A 25,001-nucleotide genomic window follows, 5' to 3' on the forward strand; every position below is an offset into this window, starting at 1 on the left:
GCTCCTTCTCAGTCATTCTATTTTTCAGAATAACCATTCTTGCTCTGATACATTTTTTTGCATGTTGTAGCCTTTTTTTCATGATTCTTTTTCCTTTTATTGCAAGTTATAAACTGACCAATCAAATGCCTCAGTAAAAGTATGTGGTCTCTCATCAAACGTTTGGAACATTTGATTGACAGATTCTCCCGAGCCCACTTTCAGGTGGAAGGAGTGTGGACTTCCAACAAGCTCTCTCCGGATTGCTGAAAGCGGTTGCCATAGAAACATTGACTCAGACTAACACAGACCGATCACTGCTTACTGATGTTGTCAGGCTCCAGTATGGTGACCTCCGAATTGCGAAAAATGGTGATTAAATGGACTTCATTCACTTGGAGCCAGAAGTAAACCATTTTCAGTGGCTGACGTGACACTCACTCATTCCAGTTCTCCTATACAGTCAAAATTCCATACATTATGGACAGATACACAACCTTTGGGGGTCTCTGAGTTTGCCAAGAAGCTGCAAACAAGTCAATTAACCAGCAAAATCCTATAGAGGCCACTAAAAGTAAAAGTATTCATGATTAATCAAAGCTCGTCACACAGGAGGAAGCTGGAGAAATTCCACTGCTGCATCTCAGTAAGAGAAGACAACAGCGAGGTCATATTGCTAACCGATGCGTCCCTCAGGGGGTTTGTACTGGGAGGAGGCCCCCATGACTAGAGGGCCTGAGTCTGGGATGCCTTGGAGTTCCTCCTGTAGAACTGAAGGTTGTATTTGTGTTCATGGAGACTGTTGCCCCCATAACTCAGCTCTGGATAAGCAGGAAAAGATGGATGTGAAAATGTATTTAAAAACTGGGCTCATAATAGATACAGTACTTAGATGGCTGCCGGTCTCAGCCTGTCAACTGTGCGCTGCGCGCGGTTGCTACGGCATCTCGAAGGGTTCCATCTGCGCAGCCGCAGCAGGTACGGTGGCTCGCAGGGGTCAGTCCGCGCAGCCGCTGACGATGGGAGACGATCTCTGCGAAGAGCTCGAGGATTTAGTTCATTTTTCGGTGCACGACCTGCCGGCGCGAGGCTATGTCGTCATGGAGGAGATCCGGCGTCAGGGCAAGCTCTGTGACGTCACACTCAAGGTAAAAACTCCCTTCGTTTGAGGCCAGTCCGCCTACCGGCTACCATGCTAACAACATGCTAACAGCAGATTATGACGAGAGCTGATCGGGTTGTGACGTCACTGCAAGGTTCTGAGACTGAGGTGTGTGTGAACGTGCCCCCTTTCTGATGGACGGGCGTTTCCGCCATCGATAAGTGGCATTAGAACTGATCACATGATCGATCACGGTGATCCGCTTGACTGCGCCTGCATTAGTGGCTTAGGTACGTCACAGGAAGGTTGTCCAGTGACTGCAGACAGCTTCAGGTTCAGAGCAGGAGCAGATCTACACACGTACACATGTATTTCCGGGTCTGAGCTAGACCTGGTCACGTGACCATGAAGGAGCAGGTGTCAGGAGCTCGAAGGCTCAGATTTTGGATTGGATTTTTCAAAACATCTGGTCAAAAAGGTGTGACCGACACCTTTCAGTGGCCAGTGCCTCCAGCAGCATAGAGCAGCACCATCAGCACCAGAACAAGCAGGTTCTGTTGGTGTGTTTTCCGGTGCTGTAAGCTAGTGGAAGAGAATTAAACCGATTGATGACAGGAAGAGGTTGGGCTCACCCCGCACCGACTGTACTGTAATTTCTGACCAATTACTGCTCTACTCTCCAGAAACTATGTCCTAGAAAACCACACAGATTTTATGAGATTTTGGCTAAAGTCGACGTGAAAGACCAATTTTTACTTTCATTCAAAAGATGATGAGAGTGGGACTTTAAGGGGATCTAACAGGACTTTGCTTCTTGACGGATTCAAATGAATTTCATGTAGTTCTCTGGTACATTTTGGTGTGTCTTGGTCACAGTCTCGCCTGTCTTGGGATGCTGAGTGCAGTTCTTTCAGCTGGAGCTGCCTGTAACCTGAGAACATCTGTTGAAACAGATCATAGAACAGGTGATCTAACCCGAGGTTCCACCTGCAGGTGGGCGATCACAAGTTCAGCGCCCATCGCATCGTCCTGGCGGCCTCCATCCCTTACTTCCACGCCATGTTCACCAACGACATGGTGGAGTGCAAGCAGGACGAGATCCTCATGCAGGGCATGGACCCCAGGTAAGCAGCTGTGGAGGCAGGGCGTCAGGTATGAGATGCTCAGGGTCAGCAGAACCGGAATGAGCAGTGTCTTTGCTGCAGCGCTCTGGAGGCTCTCATCAACTTTGCATACAGCGGCCATGTGGCCATCGACCAACAGAACGTTCAGGCTCTCCTGATCGGCTCCAGCTTTCTCCAGCTGCAGAACGTCAAAGACGCCTGCTGCTCCTTCCTGCAGGAGAGGTGAGTGCCGCGGCACTGGCCTGGAAAACTGTCAGATCCCGCTGTCAGTGGAGTAACTGTGTTCTGGGTCAGGTTACACCCCAAGAACTGTCTGGGCGTTCGACAGTTCGCGGAAACCATGATGTGCACAACGCTGTACGACTCAGCCAACAGCTACCTTCACCAGCACTTTGTGGACGTCTCCCTGTCGGAGGAGTTCCTGGGTTTGAGGACTGAGGAGGTGCTGGAGCTGGTGGGCTGTGACGAGCTCAACGTGAAAGCAGAGGAGCAGGTGAGAGGCATCATGGGAGATGTTCTAGAGCAGCGGTCCCCAACCCCGGGGCCGCGGACCGGTACCGGTCTGTTGTTCATTTGGCACCGGGCCGCACGGAAAGTATAAAGAACTTGTATTACTTCCGTTTTATTTATTTCAGAATCTGAAAAATGTTTTATTTTGAAAAATTGCCCGATTCTCTATGTCGATCTTGATGCAGGCCTAGGCGCTCTTCTCTGTCACGTTATATGATACCGCTAAAATAAAACCCAGGAGCTAGCAAAATGAGTAAAAACAAACGTCTTGAAAGTTTCTTTGCCAAGGGGAAAACGCCCAGCCAGGAGACAGAAGAGGGAGCCTTCCACTTCCAGAAAAAAAGAAAGCTACATTTGATAGACAGTACTTCTATTTTGCACCATGAGTGTGGGAATCGGAGAGGATGATGACAGCTGTGCGAATTACAATGTTACACATGTCAAAATAAAAGCTCAGGACTCACCTTGTTACGTCCATGATCCTTTTTTTATCATAGCGTTGCTACATTAATTGTCAGCCCACACCTGAGAAACCGGTCCGTGAAAACTTTGTATGATGTCCTACCGGTCTGTGGCTTTAAAAAGGTTGGGGACCACTGATCTAGAGGGGGATGCCGAAAATTTCTGAATGAAGACACATGGTTATATTGTGGAAACCTAGGGATACCTGTGCAGGTGCACGGCATCTGTCACAATCACATGATGGCGCCATGTTCAGGTGTGTTGATGGGGTTTGTATGTGACACCTGTGTAGGTGTTTGAGGCGGTGCTAACGTGGGTTTATCACGACCGGGAACGGCGGGAGTCCCTGCTCCCGGAGCTGCTGTCAAAGATCCGACTTCCTCTGTGCCGCCCTCAGTTCCTGTCGGACCGGGTCCAGCAGGACGAGCTGATTCGCTGCTGCCACAAGTGCAGGTGAGTCCATAGCACTGAGATGCTCACAGGTGTGTAAATCTTTCTATACAAGATGGTAAATATTTCTTTAAACGTGCCTGCTCTGCTTGTTTTATTTTTGATTCCTTCCTGATTGATTGGCATGTCACTGATCAACGGATCCATTCTTCTCAGAGATTTGGTCGATGAAGCTAAAGATTTCCACCTCATGCCGCAGCGGCGTCCACATCTCCCCCCCTTTAAAACCAGACAGAGGAGCTGCTCCTCCATCACAGGACTCATCTACGCAGTTGGCGGTCTGAACAGCTCAGGTCAGCTGCTCATCTTTAGTAAATTCAATTCATTTAGAAAACTCCAGTTTATTACTAAGGTTCTCTTTAAGGACTACAGAAAAACATTAAAACGTCAGGCAGATCTTTATTGAATATTATGCTATAATCAAATTCGATGGCCGCTTTCAGCCAGACTTCTATCTCTCTGTGTCCCCCGAGTTGCTGTCCTGCAATAGTCAGGGGACGGAAAAAATAAAGATGAGAATAAAATTAGACAACTTTTTTATTATTTTCTGGATTACATCATCAACACGTCACGGACCAAAGCTTAGTTTCTGATTGGTTGATAGACGCAAATTCTTCACCAAAGTTAAGATGGTATATTTTCCTGCTGTCCAAAATAGGCTGCCGCCAGATTGCGGCGTATACCGCACAGATACCCGACGCTCAAATCGCACCGCAGCCCCTCTTTTTGCGCCTGTACATTGACTTAACATTGAAACTAGCCGCCCCTGACACGTGAATTGCATTCAGTGTGAATGTAGCTTAAGAAATACAATAAAAAGAGAAAAGATCTTTTGTAAAGGCATGAAATAAAACCTAATTTATAATTTAAAGATTCTCTGTGTTTTAAGCCTTTAGACTTGGACTAAACAGTATTGGACTAAGAACAGAACCCTGTGGTACACCTTGATCTCTTTCTTCCACAGGGGACTCCTTAAACCTGGTTGAGGTTTTTGACCCATTGGGGAACTTTTGGGAGCGCTGCCAGCCAATGAGGACAGCTCGCAGCAGAGTGGGAGTGGCTGTCGTTAACGGTCTGCTGTATGCCATTGGTGGCTATGATGGACAATCGCGGCTCAGCACAGTAGAGGTGTACAACCCAGAGGCAGACAGCTGGATGCAGGTCTCAAGCATGAACAGCCAGCGCAGGTCAGTTATCAGACAGATTGAACAACCCTGGAGTTAACCCTTTAACACCAGAGCTTGAGCTCCAGTATCGACGTTCTTTCAATTACCGTAACTCTTCAACCGTTGACGCGATCAAGAAAATTCCAATCGATTCTGAAGCAGAGGAAAGTAGCTTTGCACTGATGTGCAACACCTCACAGTAGGGACTTGTTTACAGCTTTTCTTTGCGTCAGAACTGGCTTGTTTACATTGATTGCGTAAACCAGGGGTCCCCAAATCCGGGCCTCAAGGGCCGGTGTCCTTCAAGTTTCCAACCAACCTGCCATTAAAGCTCCTTATTGGCCAAACACACCTGATCCAGGTAATCAGAAGCAAAATAAGGCAAGATTTCTGAAAAACCAGCAGGAGGCCGGCCGTCCAGGCCTGGATTTGGGCACTTGTGTCGTTCAAAAAGTGTTACTTTGCTGTCCCCGGTTAAAGGCTCCAAACTCTGACCGATCCTCTGAACCAATCATTGATCCGCTGTCATCCTCAGCGCCATGGGAACTGTTGTGGTTGACGGACACATCTACGTGTGCGGCGGGTATGATGGGAAGTCCTCCCTGAATTCTGTGGAGTGTTACTCTCCAGAGACTGACAGGTCAGTTCGGATAGACCGCACCAGTGGGGGTGCGTGGTTTATGTGTTGTCCTAAGTATCAAACAGGAAGCCGCCCCCGCAGCACGGGGTGTCTAGATTAAAAAAAACCCTCCTTCCTGTCATGTGACGTGCCTGCTGCTTCTCTTCAGGTGGGTGGTGGTGACAGAGATGAGTGCCAGCCGCAGTGCGGCCGGTGTGACGGTGTTTGAGGGGAGGATCTTTGTGTCGGGGGGCCATGATGGCCTGCAGATCTTCAACACGGTGAGTTAGAGCCCCCCTCCCACACTATCATGTTGGGTGATGTCATCATAATGTGTCTGATGCCCTGCCTCCTCAGGTGGAGTACTACAACCATCACACCAACTGCTGGCACTTAGCCCCCCCCATGCTGAACAAGCGTTGTCGTCATGGGGCAGCAGTCCTGGGCAGCCACATGTATGTGGCTGGGGGGTACGACGGCTCGGGCTTCCTGAGCGGGGCGGAGGTGTACAGCTCAGCATCGGGACAGTGGAGCCTCCTGGTACCCATGAACACGCGGCGCAGCCGGGTGTCACTGGTTGCCACCGGCGGCCGCCTGTTTGCGGTCGGCGGGTATGACGGGCAGTCGAACCTCAGCTCTGTGGAAATGTACAATCCCGACACCAATCGTTGGACTTTTATGGCCGCCATGGCGAGCCACGAGGGAGGGGTTGGTGTCGGCTGCATCCCCCTGCCGCCGGCTTAAACAAACCACTCAGGATCGAGGGGGTCAAGACCCCTCTGGAGATGTTTTCTGAGCTGTATGGGTACGACGGCAGGCTCAAAGTGGCGTCCATGCCTGGCCTGTGGTATTCTGGGAAAAACTAGTGCGTGTGTGGATGATTCATGTAGATTCCGATGTTGAACGTGACCAGTCAGAAGGGACTTCCTCCAAAGCTGCAGACAGGAGGAACATTCTGACACGCCTCCTCTTCTGTGGCCTGACTGCAGGTGTGGAGAGGTGGGGCTGAAGAGGGCGCCTGCAGGAGGCGCTGCTGCTCCTCCTCAGCGTTTGCACGTCTTCAGCAGCCGTTCAGGACTCTCTGTGCATCAGCAGAAGATCGAACTTTACCTGTTTTTGATTATTTATCAGCTGTCTGTGTCTTCCTCACGGATCAATAAAGACAAAACGTCTCGGTTTAGAACCGCCTGATGTTCTGTGTTCACATCAGCCCCCAAAGTTCTGGCCTGTCTTTGCCCTGTTCTTACCTGGTTCTGATCCGTTTTGGCTTCATAATGCCTTTGCTTTGAACAGGTTCTGTCCTCTTCGTGTTCTGGGCCGCCTCTGACCCAACAGTGACCACGTTCAGGCTGGTTCTGACTCAGTCCCAGGCTCTCTGCATGTAGGTTCATATATCAGCCTGCACCCTTTCTATGGTGGCTTTTAGAAGTGGGCGGTAATCTCAGAGACTAACTGGACTGGAGTCGTGTGACTCAGAAGCAGGAAGTTGTCTGAGGTAATGCTGTTGAGCCCATAGGTGTGTTTTCTGGAGAAACGTCTGTCAGCCTGAGCTGAGCCCCCCCTCTAAACCAGGGGGGACAAACACCAGGCCTCCTGCTGCTTTTCCAGAAACCCTGCCTTATCCACCACTGATCACCATGATCAGGTGTGTTTAGCCAACAAGGAGCTTCAATGGCCGGTTGTTTGAAAAACTTGTAGGATCCCGTCCCTCGAGGCCTGGATTCTGACCCCCCCCTGCTCTCTGACCATATGTCCATAGTCCAGTGTGAACAGCATGTGCATAACATGTGCGTTTAGCCCATACGCAGATTTACACAGACTTTTCATTGGAAGTGGCCACTCAAATGTGCGTCACCAAGGGCGGCGTGAATGATGCTTCACAGTTTCACTCGAGGAAGTGGGCGGGGCTAAACCAGAACTGCTGCTGCAGTCTGCAGAGGACCTGCACAGGAGTGTTTCACTAAACTAAGATTGAATCTGGATTATCCAGATATTCCAGATGCATTTATCCATAAAGCATGACTGTTTAAACGCAGTCAAGAGATTTATTTTGAGCGGCGATGAGCTAATTTTAGATACATTTAAAGTTAGCATGGATTTTATTGTGTGAGGTCCTGCTGATCCAGAACAGGCCAACATCAGAAGTCAGTGGTTGATTCATCCTTTTGTGTTCAATCACAAAATTTTTTTTGTCTGCAACATCTTGTTTAATGATCATAAATGATCACAGACAGTCTTTTTTCATGTATATTCAAATCAGCATTTCAAGTTTGATCAAAAAAGTCAAACCTCTGATAGATGTTTTAGAGCTGTTTCCTCCTAGCTGCAGTTTCCCTGTTTGCAGACGATGCTGTGTTCTTTCTCTTTAGACAACACAGTCATGACTTCGCTTTGCCCTCTATTGTAAAAATGATCTAAATCTCTTAATAAAAGTATTTGCTAAATGCTAATGATGCAGCCTAAGATAATATTTGTTATGCGGAGCGTTAGTGCGTGCCACGGATGCAAATATCCCAGAAGTCTCCACCTGGACACACCTGTCACAGAAAAGTCCGGGCTTTTCTGATCAAACCAAGATGTAAGTTATCCTGAATGTCCTAAATCTGGTCTTGTACCCCGTTCAGGTGTAACCAGTCTTGAAGCACCTGAATGCAGCATTACATTTACTTTATTCTCTATAAGAAAACAGCAAACATGCTCCACAGCACAACCAGGAGGATGTTCAGATGTTCTGACCCAAAGCTCTTCTACATCACAGTGATGGTGAGCTGTGCACCGCCTCCTCCGTCACACCTGAACAGCTGAGTCCTTCAGGTGAGCTTTAGAATGCTTGTTCCTCTGCACGAAGACTCAAAAGAGTTCAGGACGCCAGCCGGTCCAGATTCTGGATGTCTTCACTGTTCTGGAGGTGCTGGAGTTGCACCCTCACACTCTGCATTCGGAGCTGTACACCTGCAGGTAAACCACCTCATTAGTTAATATTGATTGAATGAGAATATCTGACAGAGCAGCTACAGATGGTGCTGCCTTCAAAGACTCTCTTGTAAACGTGTGCATGCTATATGATGTTTGCCTCATGTTTGTTAGGAGGACTAGAGTGGTATTGAGCTGGTCCCTGTCGTCATGGTGACCATGCTGTGTTGGTGGACTCACTGCGTGGTGGTAGTGGGTTGGAAGCGGCTCTCCTCCCCGTCCAGGATGCCGTGGTAAAGGCCGATCTCCTGCTCTAGCTTCTGTTTGTTGCTTAGCAACGTGTCGTAGTCGCGGCGCTGCTGCTCGATCTCTTCGCGCACGTCAGCCAGCTCCGCCTCCAGCTTGGAAACCACGGAGCCCAGGTTCTGCAGCTCCAGCTGGTGCCAGTGCCGCGCGTCCGTCAGTGAGCTCTCCAGGCCTCGTTTCTGCAGGAGGACAGGTGCTGGTGTCATTTGACTAAACTCAGGGGACCGATAATACCCCCCACCCTCACCACCAACACACATACATCCCTATTTCTCACCAGTGCTCTGATGGACTCAGTCTCTGCCTGCAGACTCTGGATTTTGCAGCCAGTCTCGCTGCATTCGGCCTTCAGCGCCTCCACCTGCTCCTCCTCCGGGCTCAGCCTGCTGCTGGTGCACGGCGCCTCCTGCGCATGCACACAGGTCAGAGCCGCGCACACACCTGCATACACATTTGCCCAGGTGACCCGCCTCACCTTACACTCCTGGTAGTTGTCGGCCTCAACGCGATTCTTCTCCGTCACCTTCTCCCAATGGCTCCTAATGTTCGCCAGGATTTGGTCCAGACTGGTTTCGATAGGAGCGTCCGGCTCGTCCACCTCACGTCCCTCCATCTGGTGGTAGAGAGCGCGCACGTCCTGCAGGGAATGAAGAGCTCAGGTAACACGACTATGAGGGGGAGCACATCTGCATGGGTCAAAGGCTTCCCTGCATTACAGCTTGCTGGTGTCAGCTCGTGTTGGGACATTCAAATGGTTCTGACTGGAAAAAAAAAAAACACAATTCTTTGGGTTCTGTTTAGGTTCTCTACTTAGTTTAGAAGAAGCTCAACTTAAGGAACCCGTGCTAGACTGACAGGAACCAGAGGGGAGATCAGGGTGAGGTTCAAACCCTGCAGTTGTGCTGAGGACTCGACCTGCTCATGGTTCTGCTCCAGGGTGCGCAGCTCCTGCCTCATCATCTCCATCTGCTCCTCCAGCTCCGCCTTCGTCACTCTGGCCTCCTGGATCACTCTGTACAGCGAGCTGATCTCCTCTTCCATGGCGCTCCGTAAAGGCTGCTCACTCTCAAACCTGTAGAGAGCAACACATTATTTAGCCGTCCACTGTGGGAGGAGCCTGGTGATGTCAGGGTCGCAGGTGACCTTCTGCAGGGCAATAAAATATGGAATGAAACTGAAAAGGAGGAAGATTGATAAAGCCATGAATTCTTAAAGCCGATTTAGCTGCTGAAGATTTTACTTAAGAAAAAGGAAATGGATCTACCAATGTGCTGAAAGGAAAACCCGGTTCCATTTATGATTGCTTTTCATCACCACAGTTGATCATTGAGGACCAACAGTTTTCTTAGGACTCTGGACTCTATCTTGGATCTTAATCCTGGCTGGAAGCACATCTTGGTCCATTTAAGCTGCTTCAGGTCCTATCAGGATCTAGTCTGTTCCATCTTTGAAAGGCTCAGACTGGCTTTTGGCATTTATGTTCCTTTATTAATTTTCTAAATCTATTTAGAAATAGATTTTTTTTGTAGTTTTGAATCAGATAAGTAAAAACTTTATTAATTCGAGCTCACATTTGTTCATTTTACAAAGAAACCAAACAAATGTGTACATTTTGAAAGCAATCTGATGCTTTAAATTGTTTGGGTCAATAGAGATACCTATCATTAATGAACACCTCCTGCTGACTCCCCCTCTTCTTCACTGACTCCTTCACGCTTTCCCTGACTCTTCCTCATGGACTCATCCTCTTCCTTCATGACTCCAGTCTGGATAAATTCTAAAATCAAGCGTCCTTAAACTTTTGGATCTTTAACCGGTACATGCCACCAGGCTGTGCCATCTAGGGGGCACTGCAACTCTAAGGACCAACACAAAGACTCAGAATTGGGGGGAGGGGGCTCTCCAGACCTTTCTTTAAAGTCCTCGGCGCTGGCTTGCACATTCTCAGTTTGTAGCATCAGACGGGCGTTGTCTAGGATGGCTTCACTGACCTGGGGGGAGCACGGGAAATAAGAGAGCTGAGAGCAACTGCAGCCGTTGGGGGGGCAGCTGTTGCCACGGAGATGTTTATCCTGGCTGAGCTGCAGGTTAACAGAAACATGTCTGTTGGGGAGAAAGCAGAACCTTCCTCCTCACCTGTCTGTAGACCTCCTCCCACTCCCTCCGGAGCGGGCCCCAGGTTCCGGCGCTGGATGCCCTGCGGTCCAGGCAGAGACGGATCTGCTGCTCCAGCTGCTGGTTCAGCTGCTCCAGCGCCCTCACCTTTTCCCGATACTCCATCAGACAGCTGTTCAGGGCCCCCGCCCCCTGCCCCCCGGCCCGTTGCCCCGTCTGTGGCAGCACCGGCACGGTGCTGCTCCTCATTCCTTGCAAGAAGACGCTGCTGATCCCCAGAGCTCTCCGGGACACCCGGGTCCCCAAGCCTGAGGCCACACCCACCGCGGGCGCAGGGCCCACAAAGACGCCGCGGGGGGCGGCGGTGCCAGCAGCTCCCATCCTCCCGCAGGAGGCAGGGGCTGGTCGCTCTGTGGACGTCTGTCCTAAAATGGACGAGCGGCGTCGGTGTAGAGGCATGACTGCAGTGGCAAACCACTCGGAGGCGTTCGGCGGCCGGATTTATGCAGGACGGCGTTCTGGAAACGCATTTGTTTGTGTGTTGGGGGCCTTTGTCCTCATAGAAACACACAGGCACATTTTAGCTGCATCAGCAGGGAGGGAGGGGGTCAGGAAGGGTCCTGAAGCCCCTATGGACTTGCACGCGCTCAGTGGGTGCACAGACCAGATTGGCTGAAGCGCACCCTCCTCTGTCTGACTGTCATCAGAACATCTACAGATGTGATAGGGAAGGAGGGGTCAAAGGTCACAAATCTGATGACAGAGTCAGAACAGATAATGAATAGAAGACCTGCGTCTCTTCTAGAGGACGAGAGTTTCATGGAGGACGTGAGGGGAGTCAGATCGATCCCCCCGCCTTCAGTCATGCAGACAGACTCGCTTTGGCCTCCAGGAGGTTCTGTTGTGTTTGTGCAGAAGTTCAGATTTACGTGGAAATTGGGTTCAATCTCAACAGGAAGTGGTGAATACCAATGCAGAATCAGTCTCTCTAAGCTGTTTCTATTCGTTTACCTTCAAAGTACCCGAAACCCTCAGAGTGGAAGATGAAGGCGATGAAGATTGAAAGTTTGCCCTTGTTGCCATGGAGCTCTAGTTAATAACAGATGTTCAGTTACTGTGTATTCATCTCTTTCCTAGTATCTAACTGCCAGAATGACTAACTTACTGAATTTCCGTGGTGCTTGAGCAGATCTTTCAGTCTCTAACCGGTCATCCTTGCTGAGTCTCTGTTTTTTTTTTCCAATTCTTTGATCTAAAGGGACTTTTCTGCACCATTGTCAGCTTTGCTTGCTCAGTACGGGAATTACACTGAAAGCCGGGCTGTAACAACGAATCAATTTAATCAATGAATGGATTTACAGTCCAACCAGATCAATCTGTCTGAGGCAGGCTGTTAATCGAATTAACCTATACCTTCATACAATCGTTTCATAATGTAAAGAAATCAGTTAAATCGGTTAGTTCAAAAGGGGCCCAAGTCCACGATTTTTCAAAATAGAGATATTATATGTTCTATGGTCTTCAAGGGAAAAGCTATCTGTTAGTGCAAAAAAGTCCCAAGTCCGTTGTAATGTACTGACTATGCTTGACATTTAAAATGCATTGAGTGCAAAATTCCTGGACTTAGGCCTCTCTTGCATGGGTTTAGCTTTCTGCCATAGATGGCAGCACTAGTTATCCAGTATGGCAGCGTCCCTGTTTAATTCAAGAAGGGCCCAAGTCCAGAGTCTTTACTTTGCCAGTCCTCTGACATTATAAAAGTGAGGTGCTTCATATTATATAGCATTTGGAAGCTATTATCTGGGGCTAAATCTGGGTAAAGTATTAATCATTTGGTGTAGCCTCCCTTTAAGCTTTGCAATTAAAATCATTTCCTGGAAAAACAAACCTCTTGCACTTGGGCCCCTTTTGAACTAACAGATTCATTTGTATTGGAAAATACCATTTGGATTGAGGTACATTCAAGCTTTTTTCACTATAACGTAAAAACGATCAAGTGCATCACAGCGGACAGCACACACGTGATGGCACAGACAGAACACTTCAGTTTAAGTTTGGGTTGGCCTCTGTCCAGCCCACCAGCAGACGGTAAAAACCAGTTCCAGACTGAGTTGGTGCACAAGAGTGTCTCGACCATGAAAATATCTAAGGTCATCTAAAGCCTAACTAAGGTCACCTTCCTTTTTTTTTTTCTTTTTCTTTCACAACAACAAACCTGTACTGGTTTAACCAAAACCGCTGCTTCAGGTTCCAGAACAGACTCTACTGCTGCCAGTCTAACAGGACCGTTTGTGGCCTTGTGGCCTTCAGTCAAAGCAACAGGCAGTTCTTTCCTGTGTCTGTTGCTCAACTGTGGGTTCAGAAACATCTCCGGCCACAGGACCTCTAAAAGCAGGTCGGTGCTGCAATGATGCATTCTGGGAGAAAGGTTTAAACCTGCAGTTCAGTTGTTCAGATTGTCAGCAGACTGTCATAACAGATGGAGTAGACAGGATTTTAGAGAACCAAGTTCAGTTTCAAAACACAAACAGGATGTGAAGAAAGCAGCGTGACGCAGTTTGAACCACTTCCTCTGCAGCTCACACTGACGCAGCTCACTTTATTTTGGCTCCAAAAACATATATAATACAGAATAAGGTCTAGCAGGGCTACAAATAACATACTTCACATTCAGGCACACTGGGCTCAGTACAGCACCATGAGCTTCTGTTCAAACCCGGCAGGTCGCAAACAGAGGTCATGACCCTCAGCAGCAGCAGATACAACCATACACTTTTAGGAAGAAGTTTCACATTCATCAGCAGGAGTCTTTGGCGTCATAAAATAGAAAAGTGTTCAGTCAGGTTTCAAAGGATGAAACTTAAGTTCTTTCACTCTGTGGTTCAGTAAGAAGTTCTGGGAGTGGGGGCTTCAGCTGTGGTTCACAGGTGCGGATAAAGCAGCGGTTTCAGGTCCAACGATGGCCTTGAGGGACGGTTGGGTGTAAATGCTGAGCTGAAGCAGGCATCAGCAAGGAAGTTCTTAAGACTGAGGTGTGGTGCCACTCTTCCTGTAAGTGTGCCACACTCCCCCTGCCACCATGGCTGCTGCTGCTACACAAACAGGAAGTGGCGTTGGGGAGAGTCTACAATGACAGCGCCTGTGAGGTTTCGCTGTCAGACATCACAGAAGCTCTTGTGGAGGGAATAGGACTCCTGGTCTTCCCCAGTGAGCTCACTTTGGCCGGCGGCCGACCGAAGCAGGGGTGCAGCAGGCGCACAAAGTCGTGGCGAAAGCGCACGCCCACAAACACATAGAGGAAGGGGTTAAGGCAGGCGTGCATGTAGGCCAGACTCTTCAGCACCTGGCCCGCCTTGTCCAGGGCCTTCACCCTTTCACAGTTCGTCACAGTCATGTTGGTGGCTTGCATGGCCTCCATCACCAGCGTGATGTTGTAGGGCAGCTGTGACACCACGAACACCACCACCACGCTCAGGATGACGCGCATGGCCTTGTGCTTCTGGAAGCTGCGGGTCTTGAGCAGTTTGGCGACGATGACACTGTAGCAGAAGACCATAGCGATGAAGGGCAGGCAGAAGCCCATGCTCACCTGCAGCGACAAAACCAGGATCTTGGTGCGGTTTCCTATGTTTGAGGGGAAAACCATCCTGCAGTAGTATTTGGACTCCACTGGGGCAGGTTTGGCGAACACCAGCTCAGGTGTGGCGAGGAGCAGGGCCAGCAGCCACACTCCTGCGCAGACCAGCTGGCTCAAGCGCCGCCGCTCCATCTTTGAGTTCTGGGCTTTGGTTGACTGCACTATGACGATGTAGCGGTCAACGCTGATGCACGTGAGTAGCAGCATGCTGCTGAACAGGTTCACCTTGTAGAGGGCGGAGTTCAGCTTGCAGAAGGCGGAACCAAATGTCCAGCTGTACGATGCCTCGGCTGCCCAGAGCGGCAGCGTGGCCAAGAACAGGAGGTCTGCGGCCGCCAGGTTCAGCAGGTACATGTCTGTCATGGTCTTCAGTCGCCGACGGACGTTCAGGTAGATCCACACCACCGCCAGGTTCCCAATGCCCCCGACAATGGCAATTATCAAGAAGAGGGGCGGCTCATACTGCCCTCTGAAGGTGCGCACTGAGGATCGGTCACACATCAGGTCGGTGTCATTGTCCTCGTAATCATCATAGTCATCAACAGTGGTGAAAGAAAGATCGGAACTCAGCAGGTCCTGCCAGGAAGACAAAACACACACAAGCACTTTTAACACCTTTGACTGCACCTGGAAACACCTGAAAACACCAGAGGACTCATTTCCAAAAGCGTTTGTGCACAAAACGCTGCATAAGGAAATGTATGTACACAACACTTGACATAAACATTAGTGTTTATGACAGTTTGCCGGAAAAAATCTGCGCAGATTTTTGTTCTTGTTTTTTTTTCAACAGCTTCTGTTGTGAGCTGCTCCCAGTGTTTTCACTGTAAAACATCTGAGCTGAGACTTCCTAACTGAAACTTTTTTTTTTGTTTGTTTTTGCTTCTCCTCTGTCTTCAGCTCCTCAACCTCACACTCAGACCTGCAGGTTTCCTCGCTGACGTCTTCATTCTCTGCTTCCCGATTGGCTGACCAAAGCTGCTGATGAAAGTTTGCGTTTTCACTTCTCAAAAACATTGACCTCCTGTTGCTAAGTGAGGAGAACCCACAGGTAACCGCAGGCTGATAATCTACGAAGAGAGTCTAAACGTTTGGGCGGGCATTTTTGAATGTGAGTGCGGACCACGTTTTATGCTGATATCCGTGCACAGTTTCAGAGATGAAGCCCCCCAATGCAGAAACACACACGAGTAAGGGTGGGCTACCTTTGAGGTCATCGCTGTGAAGATGTCAGGAGATGAAGTGGAGTTGATGAAGTTTGTGTAATCCATCTGTAAAACAAAAGCACAAACATGTTTAGATCTGCTCACATGGGTTCCTCTTTGCTTTGCTGTTTTGTTTTAGCAAAAGTGCTGTGACCTTTCAAAATAAAAGCCCACCAAAACATACACACAAACATCCGGTCGCACAAAAACATTATGGAACACACAAAAACTAACACACAAACTACCAAACACCCGCTCACAAACAAACACAATAACTATAACACATACACTCACAGACAAAAAATTCAAATGCACTCAAAGAAAGTCTTACCGCCATCACGTCTTTGTGGGTCAGTGTCACTGATGTGAGTCTTTGTGCGTCTGTGTCTGCAGCTTCTTACTTTCTGTCCGTTAAACCGCAGACTAACAAGTCAGAGCAAGAAGCTGTGCATAGATTACGCAAAGCGGGAAGGTGGGGCCTCACACACAGAGATGCAAACCATGGCATCTTCTTTTGTTTCTTTGACATCATTCGAAAATGGAGAAGCTCCACCTCCTGGCAGCAGCAGCAGGTGGCGAGCCACGTGTCTGTGCTCCTGTTTTTGAACACAATGTTCTCGCCGCTTAAGGGGGAACAGACTTTTGAGGTTGCAGATTTGATTATCTGCAACCTGCAGTTATTGGCCTTGCCAAGGCTTGTAGAAGAACTGATAAAAGGCAAGAACCACTGCCCAAAACACTTTTCTTGAAATCTGGTAACTTTTCATTTTAGTTTAGTAAATCTGGATTTATTGGACGGATCTGGAGTTGTTCACCTTTTGGCAGATCTTTTCAGGGGTCGCCACCGCAAATCGGCTTCCACTGATTCACACAGGGAGTTTTGGTAGAGATTTTTATGCCGGACGCCCTTCTTGACACAACCCTGTATTTTATCCGGGCTGGGGGCCGGCACAAGGAGACCCAGATTTGGACCCCCTTGTGGTTTGGAGTTAGTTCTGCGGTTGTGTGCCGACTTTCTGCTGAAGTCCTCCTGAGCATCAGCCCGTCTGCTCACGTTTCACTTTCAGAAAAAGCTGCAGGTTCCAAGCGTTTCCTGTTTTCATACCAGCCTCAACAGACATCTCCAGCCGTTATCGTCACAACCAGCACAACCATAAAGGTCATGCAAATAAAGGCTGTAAAAATAACTGAACCTGTAAAAACTTTACAGATGAGGAATAAACAAATGACATATTTTCCTAAACCTGTGTGCTGACGACAGTGATTACGGAATTCTGTGAAATTATGAAAAAAATATGGTGGCCCTGCAAGAAAAAAAAGTGGGGAGAAGATCCTGGACCTGCAGCTTCTGTTAACCCTTGTGCTATCTCAGATGACCCCACCCTTACATTGACGTGTTATTCCTACCATGACAAAGGTGGATAAAGGTGGAAAGATTTCATGTAATCCATGGAAACCAGTGAAGATCACAAATCATTGAAGAAAAAAGGTTCAGCGCACTGTTTAGTGGGTCTAGATGACCCAACTCCCAATGTTAAAGTGCCTAGGATAGCACAAGGGTTAACTGGAAAGTCTGCTCCATTGAAGGAGATAGGAAGTCAAATGAAACCTGGATTTTCCTGCAGCGTTAAAGTCATTTAAATAAATTGAAGCAACAGTAACTGAACTGACTTGTCCTTCAGTCAGCTTCATCCTCAGACATGAAGTTAGAAACTGCATTTATGCTCCATAAAAACATACAGAAACCTGCATGAAACCACTTTTGATTTACGTTTGTCAAGTCTGAAAACACCCATGACCTTTTTGAATGTGAGCATGACTACATGACCATGACTGTAGGTTATAATCTGGGCATAGTTTAGGTTGGGCACTAAAAAAGTCTGGTCACGTTGAATTTTTATACCTGCAGTTTTTAGGTTAGATTGTATCTACTGTATCTGTGTTAGTAGAATAAGTTAAGAAAAAAAATGCGGAATCATGGATCTTCTAAAAAGCAGTTCAGTTTTTATTTAAAAAAAAAAAACATCCCAATGTTCACTTTGAAAACCATCATTATCATGTAATTTCATTTTTATCTTAAAATATTTACACATTAAGAACTGTTATCAATGTATTGAACAAAGTCTGCATTATTTTTACAAGAGAATCAATGTTAATAGCTGAAAATAGCTGAAGATATTTCTTTTTTAAACCTCAGTGAGTTTGTTGTTTTCTTAGCTAAGCAAGTACACGTAAACAATAAGCTCACATCTCTTTCGCAATACAAGCGGATGTATTTAAAAGAAGCACAGGAAACAGAAGTCCGGAATTCAAGATGTGAGACCCAGGGTAGCGTGTCAGGTCTGCTCCAGTACACGCCAGTGGATCTGTAAGGCTTCCCACTGCCTCTCTACATCTTTACATGTTTCCTCTTGATAGCATCTGATCACAGACAGATCCAACCCAGCTGCTATTAGGAGAAGACGGAGTCCATCCTGAAAAAATCGCCACTCTGCTGCAGGGTCACACATGCACACCTAGAGGCAATGTAACCCTTGTGCTATCCTGGACACTTTAACATTGGGAGTTGGGTCATCTAGACCCACTAGACAGTGCTCTGAACCTTTTTTCTTCAATGATTTGTGATCTTCACTGGTGTCCATGGATTACATGAAATCTTTCCACCTTTATCCACCTTTGTCATGGTAGGGAGGACACGTCAATGTAAGGGTGGGGTCATCTAAGATAGCACAAGGTTTATAGACACCAACTAACCTGTGAAGCATGATTTTGGACTGTTGGAGGAAACTAGAGAAAACCCACGGATGAATGAGGAGAACATGCAAACTCCACACAGAAAAGTCCCAGCAGGGATTTGAACCAGCGTCTCGCTTGTGAGGTGAGAGTGCTGACCACTACACCATGTTCGGCCCTCTACAGTTTTGTTAACACTTGCTTCTAGTGACATTTTTCCACATCCGTCAGACTGCAGCTGTCGCATTCTTCTGCCTTTAAAGTTGGCTGTTAGGGTGAAAGTTTCTCTGTGAGTTTTTGTTGGGATCTTATTGTGGCGAAGAAGCCGATGATACTGAGACTAACATCGTCAGGTGCATCTTTCATCTTATATTGCCCAAATGTTGAATCAATTTGGCAAATACATCAGCAGTTTTGAAAGTAACAGAAGGTTTAGGAGATATGTCATTACATACTTTTGTAGATCCCAAAGTAGTTAAATGATTGAAATCCATGTAAACTAAGGTTTTCTGATGATCACATCCACTCGCCTATACGTCTGTATCAGTCAGTATGGTGACAACCACAAGGGAGAAGGCAAAATAAATGATGCGGGGTCATGTCAAGATGACATTGGTAAGTGGCTGTGTTCTATAAATAGCATTAACACTGGAAATCTATAAAGTAAAACTCATGACAAAGCTGTTGATATTCTACCACTTTAGCTGCAGCGTTGAGTTTTCATTTTTCCAAAAACATCTTTGTGTTGTGACTTTTTTTTCCTACAAAAGTAAGGTGCATGCTGGGAGATGCACTCCGTGTTTGTAGATTACAGAAATGGTTTTGTTGCCATGAAACAGACTTTCTTTCTCCAGGAGTGCAGAGGTAGAGCGGTCAACCTCTGATGGGAAGATCGTAGGTTTGGTTCCCACCCTGCCATGCGTTGAAGTGCCCTTGGGCAATACATTGAACCCCACATTGCTCCTGGTGGTCATAAGAAGACACCAATGTTTGGCAGTGGGGCCACCATCAGTGTGTGAAGGGGACTGTGAAGCACTTTGGGTCTTTTAAGAAGGAAGAAAAGCACTATATACTGTAGGTATACGTCATTTACCATTCTTCATTCAAGGTAGTGTCTTATTAAATATTAATGATGTGAACGAAAAATACTCAATTTTGTCTCTGAGACTGTTCTGTGATTTCGTAAAAAACATGTCCAAAACAACTAAAACTGTAGTTTTATATTCAAAATGTGTACCTATACTTCCCTAAAAAATGTCTAGCGAACAAACAAAAAAAGCAGAAACACAAAATATAATGGAACTAAAATGCCATCTACTACAGCACTTGCTCACAGAACGATGATGTTGAGATGGGGCTTGATAACTGATTTTAGAAAGTCTATATAGGAAATAAGAATCTGACCACCAATCTCCCTCCTAATCGCCAAGAAGCACACGCGTAAAAAAGAGTGGAAAGAGGCCCGTGATCAGTGAAACACACACCATATCATCAAACAGCAATGTGGAAGACGAATGGCAGGTTTAAAGTCACCTGTGATGAATTGTTGAACACATCGTTTCAAACTTGCTCCTTTCTAAATTCTAACACAACTTCTCACATAAATGGAGGAAATAGAGTATGAAGTACTTTCTGCATTTGCCTGTTTCTTGTTATTTTGCAACTGCGAGGATTTAAGCTGCTGGAAATCCAATTTCCCTGAAAAAGTCCTTCAAAGATTCAATAAAAAGTACTCTGTCACTGCTGTCCGTGGCTTTTTCCATTGGTTTATTTTTAATACATAATTCTAACTCAAGCAATGTTTGATTGGTTGATTAATAGTTCATTTTTTTCTTTTTGCCACTTTGATTATTTTCCCAATTGAAGTACCCAAAACCACCATCGACATGCCAGGCTTTTCAGGCTTTTCAGGCTTTTCACTTCTGTAATATTGATATACACACTTATTGAAAGTGACGCACTAACACACAAACCCAAGGAAATGATCCACACACGCACACTGATACACACAGATTAAAATAAACACAGGCAGATACGCAACACTGATACTTACAAACGTATTTAGGTCACACTCTGACCTAAAAACACACCTTGATGCAAACGTCCCGTGGCCAAGAAACCTACATTTTCAGTTCCAGTTCTGGTCCGAATATAGTCAAACGGGTTCAGATTCTGGGCTGTGAATATGAGGAGGGTGGTCCACGGCTGGTTCAACTCCTTGACCCGAGTTGCTGTTTTTGTTTTCCACCAAAATTTGTGTTTTAGTTTCAGTTTATCACACCTCAATCACAAACCCTGGTTGGGGAGTACTGAACGGTACCCACAAGTACAAATTATTGTGTATGTGTGTGTGACCTTGTGGTTTCTGCTTGTCATGCGATGTTGTTTTGGGTAAAACTGTCACGCGATGTAGCTGCACCTGACAGACACAGAGCAGGGAAACCAAACCCAGCAGAGGCAGAGAGTACATTTGGGAACACAGATGAAGAAAGCTGCACTAAAGGCAGATGAGTCTCATCAATGATCCTAACTCTTTCTTTCTGGATGAAGTCAAACTGGGCAACTTTTTTAATTTCGTAAAGAAATTTGAAGAAGAAACTTTCTTCTGCTGCCTCTGTCACTGATCTTTGAACATTCATGAAAATCCACATTCTGCCATAATGAAGTCCTTTATTAATAATAAAGAAAAGAAAGTTGATTAAAAAGCGAGTCATCGTGAGAATGTCCTACAGCTGCCGTGCCTTTCTCTACAGAATGAGGAACTTTGGGTCTGAATCAGGCCTACGGCACACGTGCCAGGGAAGAACAACAACAACTGCATTGCAGTTCACTGAGGAAGATGAGTCACCTTCAAAACATTTAGCTTCATGAAGTGATGACATCAGAAAACATGTCTTACATGTTTTTCCTCTCTCTTCATCAGACGGTTTATCATTTTCATCACAGTTCTTTTCCTGGTGCTCTCTAAAGCTGATTGAAGAACCGGAGCTCTGTCATTTCTTCAGTTCGTGTCACTGAGACTCGACCTCACCTGTTCTGGTGAACAACAGAGCACATGCCCTCTGAACTCCCTGCAGGTTTCTGCGCCTCAGGAAACAGCCAAATCCCTCTGAACTCCATGAAAACACACTGGTATCCTGGACAGAGGAACAGGTATTGTGATCCTGAGTACTATGTTAAAGTAACAGGAAACAAAGTGACCTGTTACAGTCACCATGTAAAGAATGGAAAGTTACAATTAACCAGAACAAGCAATAAGTTACCAAGACCTCAATAACAAGTTACAATTGTACCAAACAAAGTAAAGTATTGCAAATACCCTGAACAAAAAAAAAGCACACTTACCCTTTAGAGACTAATTATTTAGTTACTTTAACCCCTGTGCTATCCTAGGCACTTTAACATTGGGAGTTGGGTCATCTAGACCCACTAGACAGTGCTCTGAACCTTCTTTCTTCAATGATTTCTGATCTTCACTGGTGTCCATGGATTACATGAAATCTTTCCACCTTTATCCACCTTTGTCATGGTAGGGAGAACACGTCAGCGTAATGGTGGGGTCATCTAAGATAGTGTTTTCAACCTTTTTTGAGCCACGGCACACTTTAACCTTGACAAAAATCCCGCGGCACACCAGCATCCAAAATTTAAAAAAAGAGAAAAACTGGGAAAAGCTCATAGTCTGGATTGATCTACAGCCCCTGCACAATCTCACATGCATTTTTGTGATAATTGTGGCAGAAAAAGCTGGACGGTGCAGTTGTTTTTTTTAAAAGATGTAATAAAAAGTGAGTTAAAAGATTCAAAAACTGTTTGATGTGTGTTCGTTGTTGTTTTAAGACGTTAAGAGGAGAGACTCATTGTGCGCTAAGACGCTGTCACTTTAACCCAATGCATCATGGGAGATGTAGTGCAAAAAATCGGCCGACCGCAGACAGACTTACACTCTGAGCTTCATTGTTTTGTTCACTTGTCCCGCGGTCTGACACCGTATTCTGTGGAAAGCTACACCGCTAAAGACGAGCTTTAGCTGGTAATTTTTTTTGGAACTGAGAGACTTTACGAGCTAAATCGAAACAAGGAAGTGAAGACTTTAACCACTTCTTATTGGTCAGACTGATGACATGTGATTAAACCTCCAAGAAGGATTGGTGGAGACAGTTAAAGGGGCGGGACTTTTCCTAAAACGGAGCTTAAGATGCAGCTAAATCGCGGTACCGTCATTCTTATCAAAATGTCTTTAATAGAGTCAAGTAAACACAAAGAAAAAAATATTTTACGATCTTTCATATTCCTAACTACTCAGTGTTTTATCAGGGTTTGTTTGGATGAACACAGAGCTGAAATCCTGGAGATGCTGAATGTTTTTAGATCAGTTAATGAAGGTAATTTCCCACGGCACACTTGACCATCTCCCACGGCACACTTGTGTGCCGCGGCACACTGGTTAAAAAACACTGATCTAAGATAACACAAGGGATAAACGGATTAACAAGAAAGAGTTACCCTTAATGAGCTATTCATCTACAGTTATTGTAATTTAAGGAACTAGTAACAGTTAGCCCAAAGTACCCTGAAAATACCATGTTCTTTGCAAAAGACGGTGGTAACTGTTTTTTGTCAGACCCCTCTGGCTTTTGGAGAAGCTCACAACCATGTCCTCAGATTTGCACATGTTTAACTATTGTTGTGAACTGTTGCACTGATCCACTAAACCCTGTAGAACCTGGGCCCACGCGAAGCTGGAGAGCAGAGACTGAAGGTCTGTGTCATCACTGATAGCAGTATCCACGATCTATGCAGAAATTATGACTAAACAGAAAACATAAAAGCAAGAAAACATTAAATACACAATTTAAAACAACTGTGGAATAAAAAACTAAAACTATACCTAATCTAGTCGAGCTTGATGGTGTTCAAAATCTAGTTCTGTCGCCCTCTTGTGGTTTTCTTTGTCACTGCAGTCCTCTGGCCTCAACCTCTTGTTTTGTCTTCACAAGTGAAGGTACTGGCAGGCTCTCCTGAAACTCATCTCCAGCTGGTTTTGCCACCATTCAACCACCAGTGCATCATTATGGAGCATTATTGAGCCCAAATCTGCTACAATATTCACGCTGGCCTTGGCTGTGTTTCATATCCGTTTTTTTCCCTGACCCCACTCAATCCTCATTATAATGGACAGCAGTGACTGCCTACTTCCTCAGTTCCCACAGATTCTACTACCTTGCTTCAAAGCAATAAATTGCTTTCTCTCCACCAGGTAGCCTCCTCTTCTATGATCATGACAGAAATGTATTTAAAGGGACATTCACAACTAGAAAGAGTTGTAAAAGCCTTGTAAAAGACCATTCCATAAGTCAGATGTTGCTACTGCAAATGCTTGGTCACCCCTGGATTAGAACCATCAGGAGAAGCAGAGTGGAAGATCTTAAGTTCTTCATGGAGCATACGTCAGCAGCATCACTTCAGATAAATCTGCTGGAGGCAGACCATATAGAGCTTAAAAAATGGATACAATCATAAACTAAATGCTAAAATGAACTGGAAACCAGTGGAAAACAGCAAGGATGATGTTGTGTGCCTGTCAGCACACGAGCAGCTGTACTCTGAGTGAGCTTCAGACGATAGGCAGACCACTGATCCAGATAAACGCAGTTAAAATGGTCCAGCTGAGACACGAGTAGATAGATAACTCTTTTCTTTTTAGGTATTTTGGTTTATCGCTTGTGTGCTTAGGTTGTCAGTTTATGTTTTTTTGTTGTGCATGTGTGCCTGCATGTGTTTTTTTGGTGTATGTTGTATATATGCACACTTCCCTCTGTGTGTATCTGTATGTGTATTTGTTTTTTTCTCTATGAGTATGCGATGTCTACGTTTGGGTTTTGTGGTTTGCCTAAATGTTTGTGTTGTTCGTGTGTGTGTAATAGTGTTGGTGTCCAGTGTGTGTCCATGTGCTAATGTGTTGTGTCTGTCTGTTTGTCTGAGAGCGTTTTATCTATGTCCCTGTATGTGCTTTTTTCTAGTTTGTGTGTCTGTTTTGAGTGTGTCTGCATGTGTGTGGTTTTTTTTTCATGTGTATGTGACATCCATGTTTGTGTGTCGTCTATGTCTTTGTGTTGTGTGTATTTGTGTGTCTGTTAGTTTCATTCTTAACTCATCTTATGTTGGACTGGTGTTGATGAAGTGTTTGTGGTTTGGGTGCAGACTGTGTTTCTGTGGGGTGTTGGATAGATGGTGTTAGTTCAGAGGCTGGAGGGAAGTGAGGAAGACTACAACTCTTCCTCCAAACCTTGTCTCAGCCCTGGTTAGTCAAGGATTTGGCTGCTTAACCCTTATATTGTGTTAAGGTTAAAGTTGACCCATTTTCAAAAAGATTTGAGCCGAACACAACACAGGGGTCAAAAAAAGAGTCCATATTTCTAGAAACTAGAGTATGACCACCTGAATCAGGATGAATGTTGTCTCCCCCAAGGAGACCAGGCTTTTCCCAGAAGGTTTTCCAATTGTTGACTTATCCCACATTGTTTCCTGGAGACCACATGGACATCAAGCAAGCTTTTAGGGCTTCTGTTTCATATGTTTTACCCCAGTTATCTGTTACATATCAGTAAAACCTAAAGACCGGTTTTCTTTCAACACCTGGACACTTCGTTTTGGGATGTAAGGAGAGTTTAAAACAT

At 46.1% G+C, this 25,001-nt stretch overlaps 3 protein-coding genes and 1 long non-coding RNA gene across 4 annotated transcripts; 2 read left to right on the top strand and 2 right to left on the bottom strand.

Annotated features, from left to right (window-relative positions):
- The first annotated feature begins 945 nt into the window (after window positions 1-945).
- klhl18 (kelch like family member 18) lies at window positions 946-7,862 on the top strand. The gene is made up of 10 exons (XM_004078856.4): window positions 946-1,127; window positions 2,075-2,205; window positions 2,287-2,427; window positions 2,500-2,698; window positions 3,470-3,630; window positions 3,784-3,920; window positions 4,592-4,814; window positions 5,329-5,433; window positions 5,582-5,693; window positions 5,770-7,862. The coding sequence occupies exons 1-10, from the start codon at window positions 999-1,001 to the stop codon at window positions 6,154-6,156; spliced, it is 1,725 nt and encodes a 574-aa protein (XP_004078904.1). The 5' UTR covers window positions 946-998; the 3' UTR covers window positions 6,157-7,862.
- Window positions 7,863-8,062: 200 nt separating this feature from the next.
- On the bottom strand, window positions 8,063-11,239 carry bfsp2 (beaded filament structural protein 2). The gene is made up of 7 exons (XM_004078857.4): window positions 10,768-11,239; window positions 10,540-10,622; window positions 9,547-9,703; window positions 9,107-9,268; window positions 8,909-9,037; window positions 8,566-8,810; window positions 8,063-8,364 (listed from the first exon to the last, which is right to left on the bottom strand). Exons 1-7 carry the CDS (start codon window positions 11,203-11,205, stop codon window positions 8,307-8,309), a joined length of 1,272 nt encoding a protein of 423 aa, XP_004078905.1. The 5' UTR covers window positions 11,206-11,239; the 3' UTR covers window positions 8,063-8,306.
- Window positions 8,942-15,692, top strand: LOC111949043. The gene is made up of 2 exons (XR_002875063.1): window positions 8,942-9,290; window positions 15,284-15,692. It is a non-coding gene; the product is annotated as an uncharacterized LOC111949043 (long non-coding RNA).
- LOC101157730 (C-C chemokine receptor type 9) lies at window positions 13,280-16,926 on the bottom strand. The gene is made up of 3 exons (XM_011486335.3): window positions 15,920-16,926; window positions 15,589-15,654; window positions 13,280-14,959 (listed from the first exon to the last, which is right to left on the bottom strand). Exons 1-3 carry the CDS (start codon window positions 15,923-15,925, stop codon window positions 13,871-13,873), a joined length of 1,161 nt encoding a protein of 386 aa, XP_011484637.2. The 5' UTR covers window positions 15,926-16,926; the 3' UTR covers window positions 13,280-13,870.
- Window positions 16,927-25,001: the final 8,075 nt, after the last annotated feature.

The sequence above is a fragment of the Oryzias latipes genome, chromosome 17, assembly GCF_002234675.1.
Source record: "Oryzias latipes chromosome 17, ASM223467v1".
NCBI lineage: Eukaryota > Metazoa > Chordata > Actinopteri > Beloniformes > Adrianichthyidae > Oryzias > Oryzias latipes.

Bases quoted from the DNA above. Each gene is read 5' to 3' on its own strand.
- klhl18 (XM_004078856.4), top strand. From the start codon at position 999: ATGGGAGACGATCTCTGCGAAGAGCTCGAGGATTTAGTTCATTTTTCG. The intron at 2,428-2,499 runs GTGAGTGCCGCG...GTTCTGGGTCAG, and splicing joins TGCTCCTTCCTGCAGGAGAG to GTTACACCCCAAGAACTGTC. The intron at 4,815-5,328 runs GTCAGTTATCAG...TGTCATCCTCAG, and splicing joins AGCATGAACAGCCAGCGCAG to CGCCATGGGAACTGTTGTGG.
- bfsp2 (XM_004078857.4), bottom strand. From the start codon at position 11,205: ATGCCTCTACACCGACGCCGCTCGTCCATTTTAGGACAGACGTCCACA. The intron at 9,038-9,106 runs GTGAGGCGGGTC...GTGCATGCGCAG, and splicing joins ACAACTACCAGGAGTGTAAG to GAGGCGCCGTGCACCAGCAG. The intron at 8,811-8,908 runs GTGAGAAATAGG...GTCCTCCTGCAG, and splicing joins CTGAGTCCATCAGAGCACTG to AAACGAGGCCTGGAGAGCTC.
- LOC101157730 (XM_011486335.3), bottom strand. The intron at 14,960-15,588 runs GTAGCCCACCCT...TCTTCCTGGCAG, and splicing joins TCACAGCGATGACCTCAAAG to GACCTGCTGAGTTCCGATCT.